Genomic DNA, 26,186 nt, shown 5'->3' with positions numbered 1-26,186 from the left:
AGTGTGTATCTACCACCACTCCTCTTCATGTAACATGTTTTTTAAAATCATTCACTGTACTGTATTTCTTCTTTCAATGATTCTTTAAAACACATTTTTTGGATAACTACTTAGTATTCCCTATATAGATATACTCTAATCCTTACTGATAAGACATTTAGGTTGTTTTGCATTTTTTCTGCTATAGACCAAACTCTTCTGTGGATAAATCATTGTATGCATTATGCTTAGGATAAATTCCAAAAATATTATTCTATAATCATCCATTTGCGGTCTGTTCCTCCAACTAGACCGAGGGTCGGTGAGGAAGAGGACTTCACCTTACTCGTTTTTGTATGTCAGGGTCACAATAAGGCCTCAAAAACTGTTGAATACATTTTTGAATAAACTCTTGATATATGCTACTGTAATATAGGTATTAGAAATAAAGAACAAGTTTATAGCATTGCATATTACTACTACAGAGAAATGGAGTCTAAGGATAATAAGTTAAGGTCACTTTAACTATATCACATAAAGAATTACTGAATGGAAGGAATTACTAAGTTAGTAATTATTAACTAGTGATGAAACATTAAGGTTAGGAGAATATATGGTAATAAATATGCCTGGGTGGAGGTCAAAATGCAGTCCCGTGGAGAACTGAAAGCAGTACCAAGGGAAATCACAAAGTGATTGAGAAGGGATGTCTTATTTTTAATTAAAAAAAAAAAATTAATTCCAGTATAGTTAACATACAGTGTTACATCAGTGTCAGGTGTATAATACAGTGATTCGACAATTCCATACATCATCCAGGGGAAGGGATGTCCTACAACTCTGAGGCTGTGACTAGTTTCAAGCACTTACCTTGCCCTGGAACAAAAGGTCTAGAAAACTGAGGTATGATGGAAAGGGGTGGTCCAGAAGGACGGACAGTTTTCAGGGTGGTCAGCTGCGCTGGTGCTGGCGACTGAGCTGGTGAAACAATGGGACTACTGAGTTGAGGGCTGTGCTGTAATCACATCAAAAAAAACTGGTCAGCATTTTAGTCACAATTTGGCAAATTAGCTTTTGAACAAAATTTTTAATTTTTTTCTGATTACAAATATATACTTGTTATAGTTTTCAACTCCCAAAGGTAAGTACCAGTAACAGATTGTTTCTATGCCCACATGTATGCATCCATATGTCTATCTATGTTTTATAAAAATGGAAGTAGACTACACATCCTATTTTTTAATCTTGCTTTTGTACCTGGACAATCATATTGGAGATACTTTTCCATGAGAAAAAATACACATTTATCTCATTCTTTTTTTTTTTTTAAATTTTTAAAAAATATTTATTTTTGACAGAGACAGAGAGACAGCATGAGAGGCAGAGGGGCAGAGAGAGGAGGAGACACAGAATCTGAAGCAGGCTCCAGGCTCTGAGCTGTCAGCACAGAGCCAGATATGGGGATTGAACTCACGGAGTGTAAGATCATGACCTGAGCTGAAGTCAGCAGCTTAACCAACGGAGCCACCCAGGTGCCCCTATCTCATTCTTTTTTTCATGTTAACTGTTTAGCATTTCCTTTTTAAACAATTCATCCCTAAAGAACAGTTACCAAAAATAATACAAAGAATTCTCGGATTTCCCATATTCTTACGTTTTTATATAAATCTCTCTCTGCATGTTTTTTAAATCTTTATCTCTTTCTCTGTATATACTGTTATTTTTTTCCCAAACTATTTGAGAATGAGTTGTTCACGATACTTCATCCCAAAATAACTAATTTAGTGTCTTTTTCCTAAAAACAAGGAAATTTATATTTATATTTATTTAAATTTATAAATTTATTTATTTAAATTTATATTTTCTTACATAAATAGCCACAGTAGAATCATGAAATCTATATAAAAGTGATCCTATTCTGTAATATATGTAGTAGAGTGTTTAAGAACACTTGAAATAAAGAGGTTTCTAACAATTGAAATGAAGTTTCTAAGAAAAGCCCTTGAAAAAAAAAAAGAATTATCAAAATCAGGCAATTAATAAGACAGTAAGATTATGTAATCTATAGAGTTTATTCAAATTTCACCAACTGTCCTACTAACATAGTTTACAGAAAAAAAAAAAAAAGAAAAAAGAAAACATTTCCTCTTCTAGTCCAGAATCAAATGTTGCATTTAGTTGTCACGTCTGTTTCATCTTTTTAAATATGGAGCAGAGCCTCAGTCTTTATTCTCTTTCATGACTTTGACATTTTTGAAGATCAGTTTCTGAAGGTCATTTTGAAGATCAGTCAATTTGGCTTTGCCTGCTACTTCTTCATCCCCAAATTCACAAGATACATTTGGGGAAGGAGTACTAGGAAAGTGATGCTGTGTCTTCTCAGTGCATCATGTAAGAGGGAACCTGAGGTCCACGTGTTGCTTACTTCCATCACTTGTAAGGTGGTGTCTGCCAGGTTTCTTCAATGTTAAATTACTATTTTTTCCTTTCTAGTTCTAGTATTAGGGGGAAAGCATATTATCTGTAAACAGAATTTTACTACTTCCTCTCCCAATTTGGATGCCTTTTATATCTTTTTCTTGCCTAACAGCTCCAGGTAGAACTCCCAGTACAATGTTGGCTCATATCTACCTTTTAAAATCTACTGAGATTGAACTTTGGCCTTGGATATGGTCTATCCAAGAATACGTCCCATGTGCATAAGAAGAATGTATACACTGTTCACAAATGACCAGATGTGTAGGTAGAATGCTCTTTGTATGTCTGTTAGATCTAGTTGTTTTTTTGTGTTTAAGTTCTCTATTTCCTTACTTAACTCTTGCCTGGTTGTTGTATCCATTATTGAGAGTGGAGTGTTAAAGTTTCCAACTATTACTTGATGGTCTGTTATCAGGTAAGTAATTATTAGGTTTATACAATCAGGTTTATAATTATTATATCTTCTTACTGTATTGAACTTTTGTATCTAGAAAATTTTTTGGATCTAAAGTCTTATTTTATCTAATATTAACATAACTACCCCTACCTACTCTCTTTTGCTTGCTATTTTCATGGACTGTACTTTTGCATCTTGTCACTTTCAATTCATTTGTGTCTTTGGACCTAAAGGGAGTCTCTTAGATCTCTTAGTTAGACCAAGTGTTTTTATCCATTCTGCCAATCTGTCTTTATAGTTAAAATAACTGACAAAGAGGGACTTGCCAATGTCATTTTGCCATTTTCTATATGCCTTATAGCTTCCTTCTTACTCCTCATTTCCCGCATACTCCATTTAAAAAAAAAAATTTTTTTTTTAGTGTTTTGTTTTCGAGAGAGACAGAGCATGAGCAGGGGAGGGCAGAGACAGAGGGAGACAGAGAATCGGAAGCAGGCTCCACTGAGCGTGTCTGCACAGAGCCTGACATGGGGCTTGAACCCACGAACTGTGAGATCATGACCTGAGCCAAAGTTGGACGCTTAGCCAACTGAGTCACCCAGGCGCCCCCCTGCATACTCTTTTTTTTTTGTAGTTAAATGTTTAAATTTCTTTCTCATTTCCTTTTGTATATATTCCCTAGCATTTTCCTTTGTGTTTACCTTAGGCATTACGCCTAACATCCTAAGGTTACAACACTCTACTTTGAATTTGTATTAGCTTAACTTCAATTATATACAAAAACTCTGCTTCTTTATATCTCTGTCCCCACCTCTTTTGGTTGCTTATGACATAAAAGTACATCTTTATATACTGTGTGTCCCAAAACATAAAGTAGTAATTCCTTTTTTTTTCAATGTTTATTTATCTTTGGAAGAGAGCGAGAGAGAGAGAGAGAGAGAGAGAGAGAGCGAGCGCGTGCACAATAGAGAGAGAGTGTGCACATGCATGCCAGCAGGAGAGGAGCAGAGAGAGGGAGATGTAGAATCTGAAGCAGGCTCCTGGCTCTGAACTGTCAGTACAGAGCCTGACACGGGGCTCAAACTCACAGACTGCAAGATCATGACCTGAGTCAAAGTCGGATGCTTAACTGACTGAGCCACCCAGGTGCCCCACTAGTAATTCTTTTAAGTGCATGAGACTCTTAAATTATATAGAAAACAAAATTTGGAGTTACAAATCAAAGCTAGAACACTACCTTTTAGATACTGTTTATAAAAAAATACTTAAGTGCATTCGTCTCTCAAATCACGTAGAAAGTAAAAAGTAGAGTTATGGACCACTGGCACAATACTACTAGCTTTTATAATTGCTCATGTATTTAACTTGAGAACTTTATTTCTTTATATAGCTTTGTCTTGCTGTCCAATGTTCTTTCTACTTTACCCTGCAGGACTCTTTTGATAATTTCTTGCATGGCCCATCTCTGTTTTTTGTTTATCTGGGAATTTTAATTTCTACCTGACTTTTATTTTGTTTTTAAAATTCATTTATTTATTTATTTTGAGAGAGAGCTGAGTGAGCAAGATTGAGTGGGGGAGGGGCAGAGAGACAGAGGGAGAGAATCCCAAGCAGGCTATGAGCTGTCAGCACAGAGCCCATTGTGGGGCTCAGTGTCACTAACTGTGAGATCATGACCTGCGCCAAAGTCAAGTCGGCTGCTTAACTGACTGAGCCACCCAGGAGCCCTCTACCTCACTTCTGAAAGGCAGTTTTTACCAGATACTGGATTCATTAACATTTTTTTTTTCTTTTAGCACTTTGAATATATTGGCCAGCTGTCCTAGCCTCCAGTTTCTGATGAGAACTCTGGTGATAATCTTTTTGAGGATTCCTTGTATGTGACGAGTTGTGCCTTTCCTGCTGCTTTTAATACTCTGTCCTCTGAAAGACTGATTATATTGTGTCTCAGAGTGGGTATTTTGGAGTTCTTACCTAGAGTTCATCACAATGCTTGATGTTTATATTCATGTCTTTAATCAAATGTGGTAAGTTTTCAACCATTATTTCTTCAAATATTCTCTTTTCCCTCCATGACAACCACAATATGTTTGTTGGTCAACTTGATGGTGTATCACAGGTCCCTTAGGCTTTGTTCACTTTTCTTCATTCTGGTTTGTCTGTTCCTCAGACTTGACAATTTCCACTGTCCTTTCTTCAAGTTCTTAGATTCTTTCTTCTGCATCCTCACATCTGCCACTGAATTCCTCCAGGGAACTTTCATTTCAGTTATTATATTTTCAGCTCTAGAATTTCTGGCGTTTTCTAGGTTTTCTATCTCTTTATTGATATTTCCATTTTGTTCATTGTTTTCTTGTCTTTCTCCACATCTTCCTGCAGTTCTTTGAGCAGCCTGAAGACAGTGGTTTTAAGGTTTTTGTCTGGGAGATCTGCCATCAGGTCTTTTTTTTTTTTTAATTTTAATTTTTTTATTAGGTTTATTTATTTTTGACAGAGACAGAGTGCGAACATGAGCTGGGGAGGGGCAGAGAGAGAGGTAGACACAGAATCCAAGCAGGCTCCAGGCTCCAAGCTGTCAGCACAGAGCCTGATGTGGGGCTTGAACTCACGAACCATGAGATCATGACCTGGGCTGAAGTTGGATGCTTAACTGACTGAGTCACCCAGGCGCCCCTTAAATTTCAAAAAAAAAGAAAAAAATTTTTTTTTAAAATTATCTGTCATCAGGTCTTTTTCAAAGACAATTTATGTTGATTTTCTTCCTCTGAATGGGCAATACTGACCTGTTTCTCTGCATGCCTTGTGACTCTTTGTTGAAAACTGGACGTTTGAATCTGATAGTGTGGTAACTGGAAATCTGATTCAACCCCCCTTCCCAGGGTTTATTGCGTTTTGTTGTTTTTATGGTTTTTGTTTATTGACTGTTGCAGGCTGTCTTTGTGTCAAAGATCAGTTTGAGGTATAACCTTAAGGACTTCTCAGTGTTTGGCCTGTGCCTTTTCCTGGGCATGTACCCCATATATTCAGTTGCTTTTGAATGTCTTAGTCCTTACTGTTTGGCTCCCAAAAACGATTCAAAGAGAAAAACAAAAGGAGGAAAGACAGGGTACCAGCACTTTAAGTCCCCCAGAAGTGTCGGGGGAGAGATCTGCAGCAATGTGGTAAGGTACAACAATGGTTATTGCCTCTTTGTCTGCACCTCTGTGATCAGAAGCAGAAACCCATGATCAGAATATAAATACCTTGTATTTGGAGGACAGGGTCCTTTTTTGCCCATCCTGGCTCCTGTCAGCTGCTCTAGTAAAAAACATGCACAGTTGCCTCCTAGGGGTTGGGGGTAAGGATGGGTAGTTGCTACTGTGCTAAAAGCTGAAACTGACTGAAATTAAGTTCAATTTATCACCCAAGCTTTCCCCTGGCAGTTGCAAGCCTTCAATAGATTCTAAAGCAACAAAACTGTTACATCAGATTCTGCCAGTGTAATTATTTCTAGGTGGAGAGATGGACTCCTGATGCTTCCTACTCTGCCACTTTCCTAGAGTCCTCTCTGCTCTAGTGATGATTCTTACTTCCTGGTTTCCAGGTGGTGATCTTCTAATTCCATCATATTTACTAGTTCATATTTCACTGTAAAAAAAGAACTTCATTTTTCCTCCCATTTATTCATTTAAATCAGTATAACTCATGGATTTGTTCAACATTAAAATTTTTAAAAATTTGAGTATAGCTGGCAGTTTCAGGTGTACAACCCAGTGATGCAACTTGTCTATACGTCATGCTATTCTCACCATAAGTATAGCTACCATCTGTCAGCATATGATGCTATTACAGTATCACTGACTATATTCCTTATGCTGTGACCTTGATCCCCATGAATTGTTCATTGCATAGGTGGAAACCTGTATCCCCCACTCTCTTTCATCTATTTTGTCCATTTCCCCATTTCCCTTCCCTCTGGCAACCACCAGTTTGTTCTTTGTATTTATAGGTCTGATTCTGCTTTTTGTTCATCATTTTTTTGTTTTTGTTTTTTAGATTCTACATATGAATGAAATCATATGGTATTTGTCTTTCTCAGTCTGACTTATTTCACCTAGCATGATACCCTCTAGGTCCATCCATGTTGTTGCAAATGGTAAGATCTCATCCTTTTTTATGGTTGAGTAATATTTCATTATTTATACATACCACATTCTCCTTATCTTTCTTTCATCTATCAGTGTACACTTAGGTTGCTTCCATATCTTGGCTATTGTAAATAATGCTGCAATAAACATAGGGCCACTTAAATTTTGAATTAGTGTTTTAATTTTCCTTGGATAAATATCCAGTACAATTACCGGATCACATGGTATTTCTATTTTTAATATTTCGAGGAAAGTCCATACTGTTTTCCACAGTGGCTGCACCAGTGTGCATTGTACCTATAGTGCACATGGGTTCTTTTTTCTCCACATTCTCACCAATACTTGCTATTTCTTGTCATTTGGTTTTAGCCATTCTGACAGGTGTAAAGGGATATCCCATTGTGATTTTAATTTCCTTGATGAGTGATGTTGAGCATCTTTTCATTTGTTTGTTGGCTATCTGTATGTCTTCTTTGGAAAAATGTTATTTGAAGTCTTCTACCCAATTTTTAATTGGATTATTTTTGTCACTAAACTGCACTCCAAAAAGAGTTTTATGAATTGGTAGTACCACTGAGAATGAACAAGAGAGTTTGTAACTGGAAATCTCTGCCCATACTGCAAATTATGAGTCTTCCTAAATTTTCTTAATTACATAAATAAAAAATACTTTTGTATTCTCCTCTGATTAATGGTCATTGGGCATTTACAGTTTGTGAATTAGCCTATAAATGACCTTTGCCCTTTTTATTCTCCCATGATTTAATCATGTGCCTTGAAATATTTCAGTTTATTTTATTTTATTTTCAACGTTTATTTATTTTTTTTTGGGACAGAGAGAGACAGAGCATGAATGGAGGAGGGGCAGAGAGAGAGGGAGACACAGAATTGGAAACAGGCTCCAGGCTCTGAGCCATCAGCCCAGAGCCTGACGCGGGGCTCGAACTCACGGACCGCAAGATCGTGACCTGGCTGAAGTTGGACGCTTAACCGACTGCGCCACTCAGGCGTCCCTATTTCAGTTTATTTAAAAAATTTTTTTTAATGTTTATTTTGAGAGAGCATGAGAGAGCATGCACATAGGAAGTGGCAGAGAGAGAGGGAGAGAGAGAATTCTGTAGAGTCTGAGAGAGAGGGTGTGTGCACATGGGAGAGGGGCAGAGAGAAAGAGAGAAAATCTTCCCTGTCAGCACAGAGCCTGACCAGGGACTCCATCTTACAAACCTTAAGATCATGACCTGAGCAGAAATCAAGAGCCAGATGATTAACTGACTGAGCCACCCAGGTGTCCCTAATCTACCCATTTTAAATTCCCCCATAAAGCTTTTCATAATGTTCTTGACATTTGCTGACGATTTTCTTTATGATCCATTATTTCAGTGAGATTTCAAAATGGTGATTTTTAAATTCTACTATTGCTTTTACATTTATTAACTGAATTTCTTCTACAATAAAGAGTGTTCCGGGGTGCCTGGGTGGCTCAGTTGGTTGAGTGTCTGACTTCAGCTCAGGTAATGATCTCACAGTTTGTGGGTTTGAGCCCCGTATCAGGCTCTGTGCTGACAGCTTAGAGCCTGGAGCTTGCTTCAGATTTTGTGTGTGTCTCTCTCTCTGCCCCTCTCCTGCTCACACTGTCTGTCTGTCTGTCTCTCTCTCAAAAATAAACAAAAAAATTAAAAAAAAAAAATTAGAGTGTTCTGCACCTACCTTCTGATTACACTAACAGTTCAATGGAAAAGGTAGGAAAAGGACTTAACTTTCTTTACCAAATTTTATATCTAGTATATCTTCTGATTTTTAAAATTAAAACATTTTAAATATGCAAAAGTTGAAAAATAGTATTTCCATATTGAAAGCAACAGTGTGGCTACACAGAATGTTCAAACTTCTTTACCCATTTGAGAGGATGTCATTTTCAAAGCAAAGCCTTGTAAAGTCAATCTTATGTGACTAAATTGTTTAAAGATTTTTATTTTCTTTATGTTTTGTTAATGTTTACTTATTTTTGAAAGAGCACAAATGGGGAAGGGGCAAAGAAACAGGAGGGCAGAGGATCCAAAGCAGGCTCTGTGCTGACAGTAGAGAGCCTAATGGGGGGCTCAAACTCATGAACTATGAGATCATGAGCTGAGCTGAAGTCTGACGCTCAACTGATTGAGCCACCCAGGCACCCCAAATGCCTTTTTTTTTTTTTTTTTTTAGTTTATTTGAGAGTGTGTGCACGCACGTAGGTGAGCAGTGAATGGGCAGAGAGAGAGAATCCAAGCCGTGCAGAGTCTGACGCAAGGCTCGAACCCACAAACGTTGAGACCAGGACCTGAGTCGAAACCAAGAGTCAGACACTTAAATGACTGAGTCACCCAGGTGCCCCAAATGTTGAAAGTTTTAAAATTATAATAAACAAAAGAAGTACCTTACCTGAACAATATTGTCTACATTGCTAAATTCCACACACTTCTGTCCTCTCTGGTGATCACAGTAATATTTGTTTTGTTTCCACTGTGGGGGTGAGTGGGCCCGAGATTGTGGATTGTTTGGTACATTGAGCTGCATCATCACCATTCCTCCACCAGGGGGCGGAGGTGGCACAGCTGGAAATCAGAGTTGGGACACTGCAATCAGTAGACTGTACCAACTAGCTGGTAGCTTTAAACACTAAGAAAATGCCAATAATTTTACATTTCTGAGCAAAACTTTATTATCATATATACAAGTCATATTTAAGCACTGGAACTTCATGACACAAGTGTTGTGTGTTTAAAAAGGCATTAAAATGGGATTCTGTAGGCCTAAACATCTCAGTTATTCTAAAAATAACAGATCAACACTTAGGAAAGTCCAATTACGTACTACAGAACCTAGTAGAGTATAGCATAAATGAGATATCTATAAAAGTGACTGATTGCTAAAATGGATTAATTTTAAAACTGGCATTACTTTAAATACACAGAAAAGAAAAAGTTTGCCATGTGGGAATCAGAAAGCCCAATTTTTGTACTCTGAAATGCTTGACTCTGGGGAAGTTACTTAACTCTTTTATTATATGTTCTTATCTGAAAAAGGCAGCTAGGAAGACCTCCTTGGCTAACTTTAAAAAGCCATGATGATCACATGTATGTATAAACAGTTAATTATACAGTAGAGATAAGCAGATTACTCTATGTCTCTTTGTTTGACTTATTTCTCTCGTGTACTAGTCTGCAGCACAGCTAGTATTAGGCATGCACCCGTTCAGCGTAAGGTAAGGCAGGATTCTTATGGCCCCAGGACCACAACTTGCACTGCAGTAACCAAAATGGTAGTTTCCAGTTCCCCAGAAAGAGAACCAACCTGACTGGCTAAGCAAACTAGAGAGGGCTGACTGCTTAGGGACACCTCCAAGTTCTCCTCAACCACAGCAGCCCATCTTGGATGCACACTATTATTTATTTGATAACCATTTATGGTTTTCTCTCTTTCTCAGAGATTACATATGTTAAGAAATCATTAAAATAAAAGATGGTGTCATGACAAAGGATAGTTTAAGACACTATAGAAGCAGAAAAAAGCAACAAACCGTGTTGTGAGTACCAGACAAGACTTTGTAGAAGATGTGATTTTTGAGTCAAACTTTAAGGACAAGCAGGATTCTCACAAACAGACAGTAGAGGGGCATTCCAAGCAAAGGGAGGAACTGATAAAAAAGTATCTTTGCCATGAAATAGTATGGTGCATTCTGGAAGCATAGTTTTGTATGACCTGAACATGTAAGTATAAATAGGAGGCTTACTCGGTAGGGAGTTTAGATGGAGAATCCATCCATGCACATTTCTGATTCAGAGGAATGACATAAAGGGACTTTTTGTTTCAGGAAAATATTTCTTTTTTAAAAAAAAATTTTTTTTTAACGTTTATTTATTTTTGAGACAGAGAGAGACAGAGCATGAACGGGGGAGGGTCAGAGAGAGGGAGACACAGAATCTGAAACAGGCTCCAGGCTCTGAGCTGTCAGCACAGAGCCTGACGTGGGGCTCGAACTCATGGACCGTGAGATCATGACCTGAGCTGAAGTCGGCCGCTTAATCGACTGAGCCACCCAGGCGCCCCGCAGGAAAATATTTCTTGAACAGTGTGTGTACGTGTGAGTGTGCATGTGTGTTGCTATGTGTTGGGGAGGAGGTAAGTTGGGTGTGGGGGAAACATGAAATCAGTAACACACTGAAGAGATTGTTGCAAATAAGATGTGAAAAGAACTGATCGAGAATGGCAGCAGTGGGGAAGGAAAGAAGGACGGAAAGACGGTAGGAGATTTGAGGAAATGGTAACAGCATGAATGTGAAGAGGGAATAGAAGAGAGTTGATTACGACTTTGAAAACTAATTTGGTCCCTAGAGAGAAGGTGAGATAAAGAATGCAGGAAGAGGGAGACCTAATAAATCTAAAGTGCCTTTGATACAACAGGGTAGGGATGTCCAGTAGGCAGTTGGCTATATGGCCTCTTCTAAGCCAAAATAAGATGTGGGAGTTGCTGGCAAAAAAGCAGTTGTTGAACCCTAGGAGATGGGTGAATCACCTAGGAAGAGTATCAAGAGTAAGGAGACAATTCCAGAGAACACCAATATTTATGAGGCAGGGAAGGAAGGAGAATCTGAAGAAGACAAACAGGCCAGCAATGTTGTAGTAGTAACACTAGAAAAGGAAGAAGCGGATGGAAACCATTAACTCTGAGTTTGCATGGCATCCTAATATTTTGGGTACATCACAGCACAGAAGTTGGAAATCCTGTTCTAGAAATGCCTCAGGAACTTAATTTAATTATTTCTCAGATGGACAAATCATTACCTTTTCTTTCAATTATATTCATACCTGCACACTGGTGGCTTTGAAGCTGCTGGGAATTGCATGGTGAAGTAGTTCGAGGAAACTGTACTTGTTCTGATCCTGGATGTTGCAAGTAACCTACTGATGAACTATGGGGGAAAAATTGAACAAACACAAAAACACAGCACAGTGAGATGGAGATGGTTGTAAAGATTCTTTGAATGAAACAATCCTATACATTTATTTAAGTTTTTTTTCCCCCTCAAATTGGTTAGGGGTAAAAGTGTAATCTACCTCTATTCTCTATGAATCATAAACAAGTACTTTTTGGATAAAAAAAATCTCTTTATGTTTATGACAATAATACTGATTTTTTTTAAAACCACTCCAAATTTCAATGCTCTTATTCTTTTACAAATTATTCTAAATATGATTTTTTTTGTTCAAATAATTACTTAAAAAAGAAGAAAAATAACTTTTATAAAATGAAAAAGTAATTTATTTGGATCTCCCTAAGCTGTATTTTAGAAAAGAGAATATGCAGTTTGACAATTATGGGACTCAGAAAAAAATGTTTTATTGCTCAAAATATGTACTAAGAATAAAGGAAATAGTAAAGTATAATTCTGACATATTCTAACATAAATACTGATTAAAAATAGAGGCTGTTGATATAAAACTATTCAGTTATTGCTGCAATTCTCAAGTTAATTTTTGAGACTCAAACTAATATGGGATTTGTCACAAAATGTCTTTAAAGTTTTCTGTTTGGCAAATTCTTTCAGGAAAATAATTTCAAATTGTAAAGTGATACTATTAGTTCTTTCTGAGAATTCTCAAGTAATCAGAATCATTTTTGTTTTTTAAAGTAATCTCTACACCCAATGTGGGGCTCAAATTCATGACTCGATATCAAGAGTTGTATGCTCTGAGTTTGCCCACTGACTGAGCCAGCTAGGTGCCCCCACGTAATCAGAATCTTAATTTATATATAAAACCCTATTAGTTACCAGGCTTTTTATTTTTTTTTTATTTTTTATTTATTTTATTTATTTATTTATTTTTTTACGTTTTTTATTTATTTTTGGGACAGAGACAGAGCATGAACGGGGGAGGGGCAGAGAGAGAGGGAGACACAGAATCGGAAACAGGCTCCAGGCTCCAGAGCCATCAGCCCAGAGCCTGACGCGGGGCTCGAACTCACGGACCTCGAGATCGTGACCTGGCTGAAGTCGGACGCTTAACCGACTGCGCCACCCAGGCGCCCCAGTTACCAGGCTTTTTAAATCACTCAATAAACTTTCCTTAGAGAGTATAATTTCTTAATCTAGCTTTACCAAGTTTTTCCATTAAAAATATGTTAGATCCAACTACTGAATTATAAAGAGTATAGGTACACGTGTTAAACACCATGATGACACAATCAGTAAAATCCAGACTATGGGACATTCAGAAAGACAAATGTGTAAAAACATAAGCAATATTTGTGGGTAGTTAGAATTATAATTACCAACTAGATATTTGATACAATTAAGAAGTTAACTTAAAAATAAAAAAAAAAATTTTTTTAAACTTTACTTATTTGAGAGAGAGAGAGAGAGAAAGAGTGAGTGAGTGAGCGAGCAGGGGAGGGGCAGAGAAAGAGGGAGAATCTCAAGCAGGCTCCATGTGGGGCTTGAACTCACGAACCATGAGATCATGACCTGAGCCGAAATCAAGAGTCAGACACTTAACTGACTGAGCTGCTCAAGCACCTCCTTAACTATTAAGATTTTTAATGTGAATCCATATTGTAGTTCTGTGGGTTAAAAAAAAAAAAATCTTTTAGGGATTCCTATACTGAAATAATCATGAATGAAATGGTATAATACCTGAATTTACTTCAAAATCATAAGGGAAAAAGAGGAAGTAGAGCTTTAGATGAAAACAGGTGAGTACTATAGAAGTTATGGGTACATGGGGTTCAGTGCACTTTATATTTATATGCATTTAAAATTTTCTGTAAGAAAAAGTTAAAAATGATTCTCTAATTCTCCAATTACTAAAAATTCATAAAAGTTTTTTTTTTTTTTTTTTTTTTTTAGTAGCAGTAACTCAATGTGGTTCACAAAAAGGGAAAAAGAAAGGGATATAAAGAGAGGATTTCACAAAAGGTGATTCTGGACCATATGACAAAATGTAAAAAACAGTACTTCCTGAAACTGATGTTAACTATGATTGGGATGCATTATATGAGTATTAGCTAAGCTGTGGAAGTAACACAGCTTAAGACATGGTTTGTAAACATGCTGCTACTGGGAGAATAGAAAGTTTCACCAAAAGGTGGAAAGATTTTTTATATTCTGTTCTAATTGGGATAAATATTCTCTTGGGCTGTGCAGTATCCTTCACCCTGATCTTGTTCACTAAGCACCTTAATGGCTTACCCAAGTTCTGAGGCACATGAATGACAAGAAGCCACCCAGAACAGGGATGAGAATATTCAAGTCACGGAGATAAGCAATACATCCCATACTACCAAACCACAGATTGCCATTCTGTGGGCACTATAGTGTCACTATAGTGGGTCCTTAGGTAAATGAATTATAAAATTGAGTTCCAAGACTAATCTCCCCCAAAAGAAATGAAGATACTTTAAGGGACAAAGACTGGGCAATGAGTAGCTTTCTTAAATTTCTTAAATGCTCTATTTTCAATTACCATCTAATTTGTCTTCTATAAAGGCAGAACTGGAACACATTAAAAAAAAAAAAAAGAAAAAAAGGGGAGTCAGCTTTTTAAACACCATTCTCACATTAAAAATACAAACAGGGGCGCCTGGGTGGCTTAGTTGGTTAAGCATCCAACTTCCGCTAAGGTCATGATCTCATGGTTCATTAGTTCAAGCCCCGAGTCAGGCTCTGTGCTGACAGCTCAGAGCCTGGAGCCTGCTTCAGATTCTGTGTCTCCCTCTCTCCCTCTGCCCCTCCCCCGCTCACACTTTATCTCTCTCTGTCTCAAAAATAAATAAACATTAAAAAAAATACAAACAAATATTGGGGCGCCTGGGTGGCTCAGTTGGTTAGGTTTCCGACTCTGGCTCAGGGCATGACCTCAAGGCTCCTGAGCTCGAGCCCCAGATCAGGTTTTGTGCTCACAGCTCAGAGCCTGGAGGCTGCTTCAGATTCTGTCTCTCTCTCTCTCTCAAAAATAAATAAACATTAAAAAAAATTAAAAAAAGAAAAAAAGGAAGGGACGTCACCTTCTCTTCATCCTCTTGAAAAAAAAAATACAAACAAATATTTATGGGGCTCTGGGGTGGCTCAGTCTGGTTAAGCGTCCGACTTCGGCTCAGGTCATGATTTTAACCATTTGTGGGTTTGAGCCCCGCGCTGGGCTCTGTGCTGACGGGTCAGAGCCTGGAGCTTGCTTCAGATTCTATGTCTCCCTCTCTCTCTGCCCCTCCCCCACTCGTGCTCGTGCTTTCTCTCTCTCTCAAAAATAAAAAAAAATAAAAAAAAATATAAATATTGATACATAATCAAAAAGGAAAAGTCATTTTGTAGCAACTTCAAAAAATTTCTCCTTTGGAAGACAAAGTAAAACACGAGGTCTAGTCCTTACAGAACTTCATACTCTACCACTGAATAGGAAAATAAAGCATCAATCCCATGAATCCATCTGGTCCCAAACTTCCTGAAAACCATGAATGTAAATTAAAACATAATATCAACTTTCAAAGGTACTAGAGTTCACTGCAATGAAAACTGGCCTTACCACTTATAGCAACTGCTTTGCTGTACTTTTAAGGAGCTGCCCCTTCCCACTCTATGGTACGGTCAAGTCAAACTGCTGCAAAACTGGCTCTACAGGATCAGTGGAGACTGATAAATGACACAAGGATCCAAAAAGTTCCTTTTTGTGGGTTTTCTATAATGTTCATCTTCAACGTTTATTTATTTTTGGGACAGAGAGAGACAGAGCATGAACGGGGGAGGGGCAGAGAGAGAGGGAGACACAGAATCGGAAACAGGCTCCAGGCTCCGAGCCATCAGCCCAGAGCCTGACGTGGGGCTCGAACTCCCGGACCGCGAGATCGTGACCTGGCTGAAGTCGGACGCTTAACCGACTGCGCCACCCAGGCGCCCCTATAATGTTCATCTTATTCCTACAATGTTCTATGGTTATTCCACTGAGGTAAGACCTCTATGGAAAGAGGTAAAAATTCCTCTTTCTTCTAGTCATTTGTTTTTGCATTCTTACCATAGTTTGGAGTCAAAGCTATGATGGAAAAAATGATAAACACATTATATATATTTTAAAACCCAAAACCTACTGTAGTCTACCAAAGTGTGAAGAATTTTTAAGAATGTCATAAAACCCTTTATAAGTGGGTAAAAATGGCCCTTTAAGGGGTTACCCCTGATGCTTTTGATTAGATCATGGTAATCTACTTGATACATTGTGAGTGGAAACTAATACTTGTTATTAAGATATACTCACTACATATTTGTGAAAATTCAAGTGATGTTACATTACTATCTTAAAAAACTTTTTTTTTTTAAATGTTTATTTTTGAAGGAGAGAGAGACAGAGCATGAGAAGGACAGAGAGATGAGCACGAGAAGAGCAGACACAGAGGGAGACACAGAATCTGAAGCCGGCTGCAGGCTCCGAGCTGTCAGCACAGAGCCCAATGCAGGGCTCCAACTCACAAAGTGAGATCATGACCTGAGCCGAAGTCAGACGCTTAACCTACTGATCACCCAGGAGCCCCTTTATCTTTTTATTTTTTTTATTTGAGAGAGAGAGAGAGAGAGAGAGCGAGCGAGCGAGCATGTGCATGAGTGGGGGAGGTGCAGAGGGAGAAAGGGAGAGAGAGAATCTTAAACAGGCTCCATGCTCAGTGTACAGCCTGCCTGAGGCACTCAATCCCACGATCCTGGGATCCTGACCTGAGACAAAATCAAGAGTCAGACGGACACTCAACTGACTGAGCCACCCAGGCACCTCACACTGCTATCTATTTAATGGCTTTTAACATTTAATACTTGATACAGTGAAAAGAACCATGGATTTGGGTGTCAGAAGGCAGTATGAGTTTGAGTTCAAATTCCATTTACTTGTAGTATGTCTTTGAACTTCAGCTCTCTCATTAATAAATGTGTGATTAATACTTACCTTACCAAACTATGATGAAAGACTTGGCCAAATAATTCAAAATACAGTGAAATGTAAAAAATGTACATTTTTACTAACGATCAAAGAACCAAATTAAAATGAGATATGTCTCTTCTTATGAAACACGAAAACAACAAAAACAAGTTAGTACCTACAAGAATTGTAAATCAAAGGAAGATTTTGTCAAAATGTACTAAGGTTCTTAAGAAAAGATATATCTTTTGACCTATTAATTCCTCTCTAAGGACTCTATGCCAAGAAAAGAAATTCAAAATGCTCACTAAATGGTTCAATACACCAAAACAAATGAATACGACCTAAATGTTCTTTTCAAAATATAGGAAAAGAAAAAGAAAAAAGAGACTGAGAGGAAAACATGAACATGACAACAATGGACAGCTTAGGGTTGTGGGAATATAGCTGATTCTTGACAATTTATATTATTTGGTATTTTCCAAAAAGGCATGAATATGAGTACATTTTGCAAGTATAAAAAATAAACACTAAAAATACCCTACGAAAACTGCCTGAAAAGTTTGACTTTTAAATGTTGTTTTTGGGATGTAATTTCAATGAATGATCTGAATCTCCTTCAGAACTCCTCAGCAGATGTCAGAGCACAGCCATCTGGAGGTAGTTATACTGATCCTGTGCAACACAAACCTTCAATTCATTTGAGGGTCAGCTACTCAGCTGAACTTGTTGTCTCTAGAAGAAACTATTAGCTTTCTGCCTTACAACCTTTCTGCAAGTCAAGGTGATTTCTAGCTTACATACTTTTGTGATGATACTACCTATTTAGGGCAATAGGTAGATTAGGACAATTGGACAATAAAACTCTCAACTAATTAGAATCTGACCAAACTATATGCTCAATTAATAAAAATAAATGTAAAATAAAAATACTTACTGTATAATATTTTAGGTTTTTCCTTAAATACAAATGGCCAATTTTCCTTAGCTTTCTGGTTAAATGTTCATATTTATACAAATACTCATTTATAAAGCTCACCTATTCCCAAATGTAAAATATTTCTAAAAACTCAATAGACTAATAAATAAGGAAAATACTTAAAAGACAAAACAAAGATGGGATAATGCCACCTGAGATAAAATTGTGGCTTTCACTGAGCACTGAATATAGCTTTGTGCTTCCTGGTATCTAAGACAAAATGGGATCCCAGAGGACCATACAACTCTATCAGGCTGATAAAAGAAGGAAGCATTTAAGCCTCTGGAAGGTACTGGATTACACACATATCATAACTATATTCTATGGTGAATTTAAAGCATGTAGTTAATTATAGAAGAATCCAGTCTTGATATGAGATACAGTTCATATTTTACTTGCAAACTGAGAGCCTTGGGTGAAAAACTGGCCTTAAGAGAGGATTATTTCCCATTAGATAAACAGGTAAGCTGCAAATGTGCCTGCAGTTAAGGGCTAACATTTTCCTCAAATATGAACTTTGAATTTTCCAAGTACTGGTAGGGGAGCCAAAATCCACTATCATATTTCAGATAAAAGATGCCTCTGGCTTGAGCACTGTAAGGGCAGCTATTATCAAACACAATCAACCATAAATATATCTCTGGTGCTCTTGGGAGAATGACTGGTTTTGAGAAGGACGATATTTTGACTGACCCACTAGGATGAACTAGCTATCATTAAGCAGCTGTGTTACCGGACCTGTTGGATACATCACTTTAGAAGCTCAGTGAAGTGGCAGAAAACATCTGCCAAACAATAATTTTAGCTTTATGATATTGATTGTAAGCTGCTCTTTCTGGTAGTAATTTAGCTACTTATTAAGTCTGCTCCTAGACTGACACCATAATGTTGCCATTGACACCGAGGATGATGCTGATACACCTATGGGATAACTAAAGAACATGCATTCTGTTCCCCAAATAGCTTCATAAAATCTTTTAAGTATAATTTCAAAAGATGGGATGCTAGAATAGCATAATTTCTTATTTTTTAAAAAAGATTATTTTTAAGTAATCTCTTACATCCAATGTGGGGCTCAAACTTACAATCCCGAAACCAAGAGTAGCATGTTTGACTTCCTTTCTTCTAATTGATTTAAAAATCAACTATAGGGGCGCCTGGGTGGCGCAGTCGGTTAAGTGTCCAACTTCAGCCAGGTCACGATCTTGCGGTCTGTGAGTTCGAGCCCCGCGTCAGGCTCTGGGCTGATGGCTCAGAGCCTGGAACCTGTTTCCGATTCTGTGTCTCCCTCTCTCTCTGCCCCTCTCCCGTTCATGCTCTGTCTCTCTCTGTCCCAAAAATAAATAAACGTTGAAAAAAAAAATTAAAAAAAAAATAAAAATAAAAATCAACTATATAAAACAATATATATATAATGTAATGTTTGGCCCATAGCATATATAAATGTAATATATTTGACAAAAATAGCACAAAGGAAATAGGTGGGAGCAAAGCTGTACTGCCTATAGATGGTAAGGTACTTTTTTCTATATGATGCTACAATTAAGCTACTATAAGTAAGAAGTACATTTGGATTCATGAAGATGTATATGGTAAATCCTATAAAACTGACTAAAAATACCCAAAAAAAGTAAAAAACATTGAAGAAATTAAAATGCCACGTAGGAAATATTCACTTAATGTAACAGAAAGCAGAAAGAGCAGGGGTGCTTGTGTGGCTCAGTCGGTTGAGCATCCGACTTCTGCTCAGGTCATGATCTCGCAGTTCGTGGGTTCGAGCCCCGCGTCAGGCTCTGTGCTGACAGCTCAGAGCCTGGAGCTTGTTTCGGATTCTGGGTCTCCCTCTCTCTCTGCCCCTTCCCCACTCATACTCTGTCTCTCTCTGTCTCTCAAAAATGAATAAACGTTTAAAAAAAATTAAAAAAAAAAAAAGAAAGCAGAAAGAGCAGAAATAAAGAAAAAAATAGAAAAACACATAAGAAAGAAAAAAAGCACAAAATGGTAGACATAAGCCAACTATATCAGTAACATTAAATGTGAACAGATTACACAATTCAATCAAAAGACAGAGTGTCAGAAGACTAAAAAGCTGATTCAAATATACACTGTCTATAGGAGACATACAGGAATAAAAGGATGGGAAAAGATACATCATGCAAACAGTGACCATGAGAAAGCTAAAGTGACTTTGCATTAATAAAAAATGTTTTGAGAGATAAAGCATTTCATAATGAAAAAGTGCAAGTCAGGAAAATATAAGTTATAAACATATCAGCCCCTAATAAAGAAGCACAAAATACATGAAACAAACACTGATAGAAATGAAGGGAGAAATAGACAATCCATAGTAACAGGTAAAGACTGTAACATCCACTTTCAATAATGGATAAAATGATAACAAAGAAGATTAACAAGAAAATAGAAGATTTTGACCACACTATAAACCAACCAGCCCTAAAAGACATCTATAGAACCCTCCATTCAATAGTAATAGAAAGGTGCCTGGGTGGCTCAGTCGGTTAAGCATCTGACTTTGGCGTAGGTCATGATCCTGTGGTTTGCGGGTTCGAGCCCCTTGTTGGGCTCTGTGCTGACAGCTCAGAATCTGGAGCCTGCTTCAGATTCTGTGTCTCCCTCTCTTTCTGCACCTCCCCCACTCACTCAAAAATAAGTAAACATTAAAATTTTAAATAACAATACACAATAATTTTAAAGTGCATATGGAACATTCTGTAGGACAGACCATATGCTAGGGTATGAAACAACTCAGTAAATTTAAAAGGATAGAAATAATACAAGTATGTTCTCTAACCATAATGGAATGAGATTAGAAATCAATAGGAAAACATTTGGGACATATACAAATTAAGTGAAAATTAAACAACACAATCCTAAATTATCAATGGGTCAAAGAAGAAATCAAAAGGGTAACCATAAGACACATGACAATGAAGACACAACATAGTAAAAGAGGCAACTAAAGCAGTGCCTGAGGGAAACTCAGAGCTATAAATGCGTATTTCAAGAAAGAAGAATGTTCTCAAATCAGAAACCTTCATTTCCATCTTAAGACACAAGGGTGGGAAAGGAAGAGCAAACCAAACCTAAAGCAAATGGAAGAAAGTAAGTAATAAAGATTGCAATGTAAATAAATAAAATACAGAATAGAAAAACAGGAAAAAAAATCAAACCCTAAATATGGTTCACTAAAAAGACCTACAAAAACTGACAAACTTTTTGTTAGATTGACCAAGAAAATAAGAGAGAGAAAACTCAAATTATTAGGATCAGAAATAAATAGGGGAGATTACTACTGAATCTACAAGAATCAAAAGGGTAATAAAGGAACACTATGAAAAACTGTATACCAACAGATTAGATCAACTTCCCAGAAAGAGATAACTACCAAAATGGATTCAAGGAGATATAACCCAAATAGACCTAAAACAAAAGGAAGGCAGCTATGCTCACCACTATACCACCAACTCTGCACTAGACCTAAAACAAATGAAGAGACCAAAGTAGTAATCAAAAAAAACCTCACACACAAAAACTTCAGCACAGAAGCCTCCATCAATGAGTTCTCTCAAACATATAAAGAATTAACAACAACTCTTCGTAAAATCTTCCAAAAAATAGAAGAGACTACTTCCCAACTCACTCTATGAAGCTAATATTACCCCAATACTAAAATCAGACAAAGGTATCAAAAACAACAGACCAGTATTTCTTGTGAATATAGATGACAAAGTCCTTAATATACTAGCAGAGTGAACCCAGCAACCCATGAAAATAATTATACACCAAGACTCAGTAAAATCCATTAATGTAATATATCCTATCAACAGAATAAAAACCAATAATCACATGATCATCTCAATAGGTGCAGAAAACATATGACAAAATCTAATACTCTTACATAATAAAAATATTCAACAGACTAGGAACAGAAAAGAATTTTCTCAACTTGATATAGAGTATTTATGAAAAACCCACAGCTAACATCATACTTAAGGTGGAAGACTGGGTGCGCTCCTGCTAAAACAATGAACAAGGATGTCTGCTCTCACTATATGTTGTACTGAGGTTCTAGCCAGAGAAATCAGGTAAGAAAATAAAACAAAAGGTATCCAGATTGAAAAAGAAGCAAAACTTTATCATCACAGATGGCATGATCTTGTATATGGAAAATCCTAAAAAATTCACTAAAGAAGTATAATAACTAGTAAAATGAGTTCAACAATGCTATAGGATATAACATAAATACAAAATACAAATATATACAAAATACAACATATACATAAATAAACTGTATTTCTATACATTTCCAATGAATATCTAAATACAATTAAAACAATTCTATTTACAGTATCATTAAAAAAGATGAAATACTTAGGCATAAATTTAATAAAAGAAATATAGCATTAACTCTGAAAACTACAGAAAGTGTTGAAAGAAATAAAATATCTAAATAATTGGAAAACATCCCATGTTCATGGAATGGAAGACAACATACTTAAGATGCCAATACTCCAAATTAATCTACAGATTTAACACAATTCACATCAGAATCCTAATTGACTTCTTTGTGAACGCTGACAAACTGTAAAATTCATATAAAATTGCAAAAGACCCAGAGAAGCCAAAACAATCCTGATAAAAGATCAAAGTTGGAGGACTCACATATCTCAATTTCAAACTTCCATCAAAACAGTATGACACTGGCACAGGACAGACATATAGATTAATAGACTAGTATTGAGAAACATGCTCAGACACCTACGATCACTTGATTATTTATTTAGTACGCACATGAGTGGGGGGAGGGAGCAGAGAGATTCCCAAGCAGGCTCTATGCTTAGCACAGAGCCCGATCTCATAACCCGAACTGAAATCAAGAGTCAGCTCAAGTGAATGAGCCATCCAGAAGCACCAATGATCATCTGATTTTTGATAAGGGTGTCAAAATCATTCAATGGGAGAATAGTCTTTTCAACAAATGGTACTGGGGCAACTTACTCACCATGTGCAAAAAGACTGTAATAAAAAAATTAACTAAAAATGGATCAATGATTTAAACGTTAGAGCTAAAGCTATAAAATTTTTAGAAGAAAATCCAGACATGAATCTTTGAGATCTTGGAGTTGGTAATGAATTATTTGATATGACACCAAAAGCATGAACAACAAAATAAAATAGATAAACTGAACTTCATCAAAATAAACTTTTGTATTTGAAAGGGCTGTAAAAATAAAATGAATACACACCTCACAAAATGGGAGAAAATACTTCCAAGTCATAGATATATTAAGGGACCTTGTATCAGAATACAGGAAGAACTCTTACAATTCAATAATAAAAAGGCACATAACACAATTATATTGGGCAAAGGATCTTAATAGACATTTTCCAAGGAAGATATACAAATGACTAATAAGTACATGAAAAGATATTCAATATCATTAGTCATCAGGGATATCAAAATCCCAAATCACAATGAGACATTACTAGAATGGCTATAATAAATAAGTCAAATAATTAACAAGTGTTGGCAAGGTTGCAGGGAAATTAAATCACCCAGACAATGCTTATGGGAATGTAAAATGGTGTGGCTGCTTTAGAAAAGTCTGACAGTTCTTCAAATGATTAAACAAAGTCACCATATGATCCAGTGATTCCATTCCTAGGTATACACCTAGGAGAAACGAAACATATGCTCACATAAAACTTACTAACTAGGGGCATGTGGCCAACTCAGTTGGTAGAACATGCAACTCTTGATCTTGGGGTTGTGAGTTCGAGCCCCTGGATGGGTGTAGAGATTACTTAAATAAATAAACTTAACAAAATGTACCAACTAATGCTTACAGCAGTACTGTGTGGAACCAACCAAATGTCCATCAGTTGACAAATGGATAACACAATGTGGTAGATCTATACAATGGAACAGGAGTCTTATTATTCAGCTGTAAAAGTAGTGAACTACTGATACAATGCTAACATGGATGAGCCTTAAAAACATTACGCTGAGTGAAAGCAGCTAGTCACAAAAGACTACCTATGATGCCATTCATATGAAATATCTGTAACAGGGAAATCTATAGAGATAGAAAGTAAATTAGCGGCTGGGAGATGATGGTGGTGATGGAATCAGAAGGTGACAGCTAAAGAGTATGGTTTCTTTCCTTGTTATTTTCATCAGTCTATTCACATTAAAACATTTAATTTTGGTAAAATACACGTGACTTATAGTTCACCATTTTAATCATTTTTAGTGTATAGTTCAGTGCCATTAAGTACATTCACATTATTGTACAATCATTACCACTGTCCATCTCCAGAACTCTTTTCATCTTGCAAAATCCAAACTGTATTCCATAAATACCAGCTTCCCACTCTTTCTTTCCCCAGCCCCTGGCAACCACCATTCTACTTTCTGTTTCTATGAATATGACTACTCTAGGCACCTCATATAAGTGGAATCATACAACACTTGTCCCTTTGTAACTGGCTTATTTCATACAGCATAAGGTCTTTAAGATTTCATCCATGATGTAGCATGTCATAATTTACCTCCTTTTAAGGGTGATATCCTATACAACCCACATTTTGTTTATCCATTGATTTGTTGATAAAAATTGCTTTTTTTCCACCTTAGGGTTTCTTTCTGAGGAGATGAAAATGTTCTAAAATTGATTGTGGTGACAGTTGCATATTTGTGAATATACTAAAAAGTACACTTTGAGTAGGTGAATTGTATAGCAGGTGAATTTTATCTCAATAATACTGTTGCAAATAAGATAAGGGAAATGGCAGAATGAACAAAAATGGTGTATATATAAAAGGTATTCACAAAGAAGTTGTATCACATGAAGTTGCCCACAAGAAGGTTGATGACTTAAAATAACCCTGGAAATTCTAAACAAAAATGTTATTGTCATCATCTTATCTTTATGATTTTGCAAACATCATGATTTATTTCATATTACTACTTTTTTGATGGGAGACAAAGACTAAGTGTATTCTTCTCAAGCAGTAATTAGCTCATTTGAGAAGCAAGCTCCACATATGGTACAGCTTTTAGGGGCTACTAAAGATGCTATCTTTGACAATTTATGAACAGTTGGCAAGGTGTGCTAGGAAGTCATTTGGTTTTCTGCCTTTTTAACTATCTGATGTCTTATTGCCAATGTAGTTAAGAAAACTGCCTGAACTTATTACTTAGTATGCATGGCTGTGTTCCCCAAAGATGCTGTAATTAATCAACATAATCCATTTGGGGAGTGTGATAGCCTGAGTATCACACATTTAATGTTTCTGAATTAAAAAAAACTGAAGTGGTTAACACAGAACACTTCGAGACCCTTTGGTCCCAATGTCTGACTTAACATGTGTGCCAAACTAAGCAAATTTCATTATAAATGTAAACCAAACTTAATTAGCCCAGCATAAATATAGGAAAGTGATATTTTATTCAAAAGTTGGGGCGCCTGGGTGGCTCAGTTGGTTAAGTGTCCGACTTCGGCTCAGGTCATGATCTCATGGCTTGTGAGGTTGAGTCCTGCATCAGGCTCTGTGCTGACAGCTCAGAGCCTGGAGCCTGCTTCGGATTTTGTGTCTCCCTCTCTCTCCCTCCCCTGCCCATGCTCTCTCTCTCTCTCTCTCTCTCTCTCTCAAAAATAAACATTTAAAAATTAAAAAAAAGCAAAAGCTTGACTTCATCTTTGCCTACCCTATGACCCAGCAATAGCACTGCTAGGAATTTACCCAAGGGATACAGGAGTACTGATGCATAGGGGCACTTGTACCCCAATGTTTATAGTAGCACTCTCAAGAATAGCCAAATTATGGAAAGAGCCTAAATGTCCATCAACTGATGAATGGATAAAGAAATTGTGGTTTATATACACAATGGAGTACTACATGGCAATGAGAAAGAATGAAATATGGCCCTTTGTAGCAACGTGGATGGAACTGGAGAGTGTGATGCCAAGTGAAATAAGCCATACAGAGAAAGACAGATACCATATGTTTTCACTCTTATGTGGATCCTGAGAAACTTAACAGAAACCCATGGAGGAGGGAAGGAAAAAAAAAAAAAAAAAAAAAAAAAGAGGTGAGAGTGGGAGAGAGCCAAAGCATAAGAGACTGTTAAAAACTGAGAACAAACTGAGGGTTGATGGGGGGTGGGAGGGAGGAAAGGGTGGGTGATGGGTATTGAGGAGGGCACCTTTTGGGATGAGCACTGGGTGTTGTAGGGAAACCAATTTGACAATAAATTTCATATATTGAA

General features: G+C 36.9%; 1 protein-coding gene across 34 annotated transcripts in view; it reads right to left on the bottom strand.

The window, feature by feature from the left end:
* R3HDM1 (R3H domain containing 1) overlaps window positions 1-26,186 on the bottom strand; it is a 208,592-nt gene that overhangs the window by 5,433 nt on the left and 176,973 nt on the right. For all 34 annotated transcript variants that reach the window (XM_043573293.1, XM_043573307.1, XM_043573308.1 and 31 more), the window contains 3 exons: window positions 11,827-11,930; window positions 9,400-9,572; window positions 850-994 (listed from right to left, as the gene is read on the bottom strand). In XM_043573293.1, coding sequence (XP_043429228.1) covers window positions 850-994; window positions 9,400-9,572; window positions 11,827-11,930 — 422 coding nt within the window. The remainder of the gene's footprint in view (window positions 1-849; window positions 995-9,399; window positions 9,573-11,826; window positions 11,931-26,186) is intronic.

The sequence above is a fragment of the Prionailurus bengalensis genome, chromosome C1 (assembly GCF_016509475.1).
Source record: "Prionailurus bengalensis isolate Pbe53 chromosome C1, Fcat_Pben_1.1_paternal_pri, whole genome shotgun sequence".
Taxonomy (NCBI): domain Eukaryota; kingdom Metazoa; phylum Chordata; class Mammalia; order Carnivora; family Felidae; genus Prionailurus; species Prionailurus bengalensis.
This window is presented reverse-complemented; position numbering and strand designations above follow the sequence as displayed.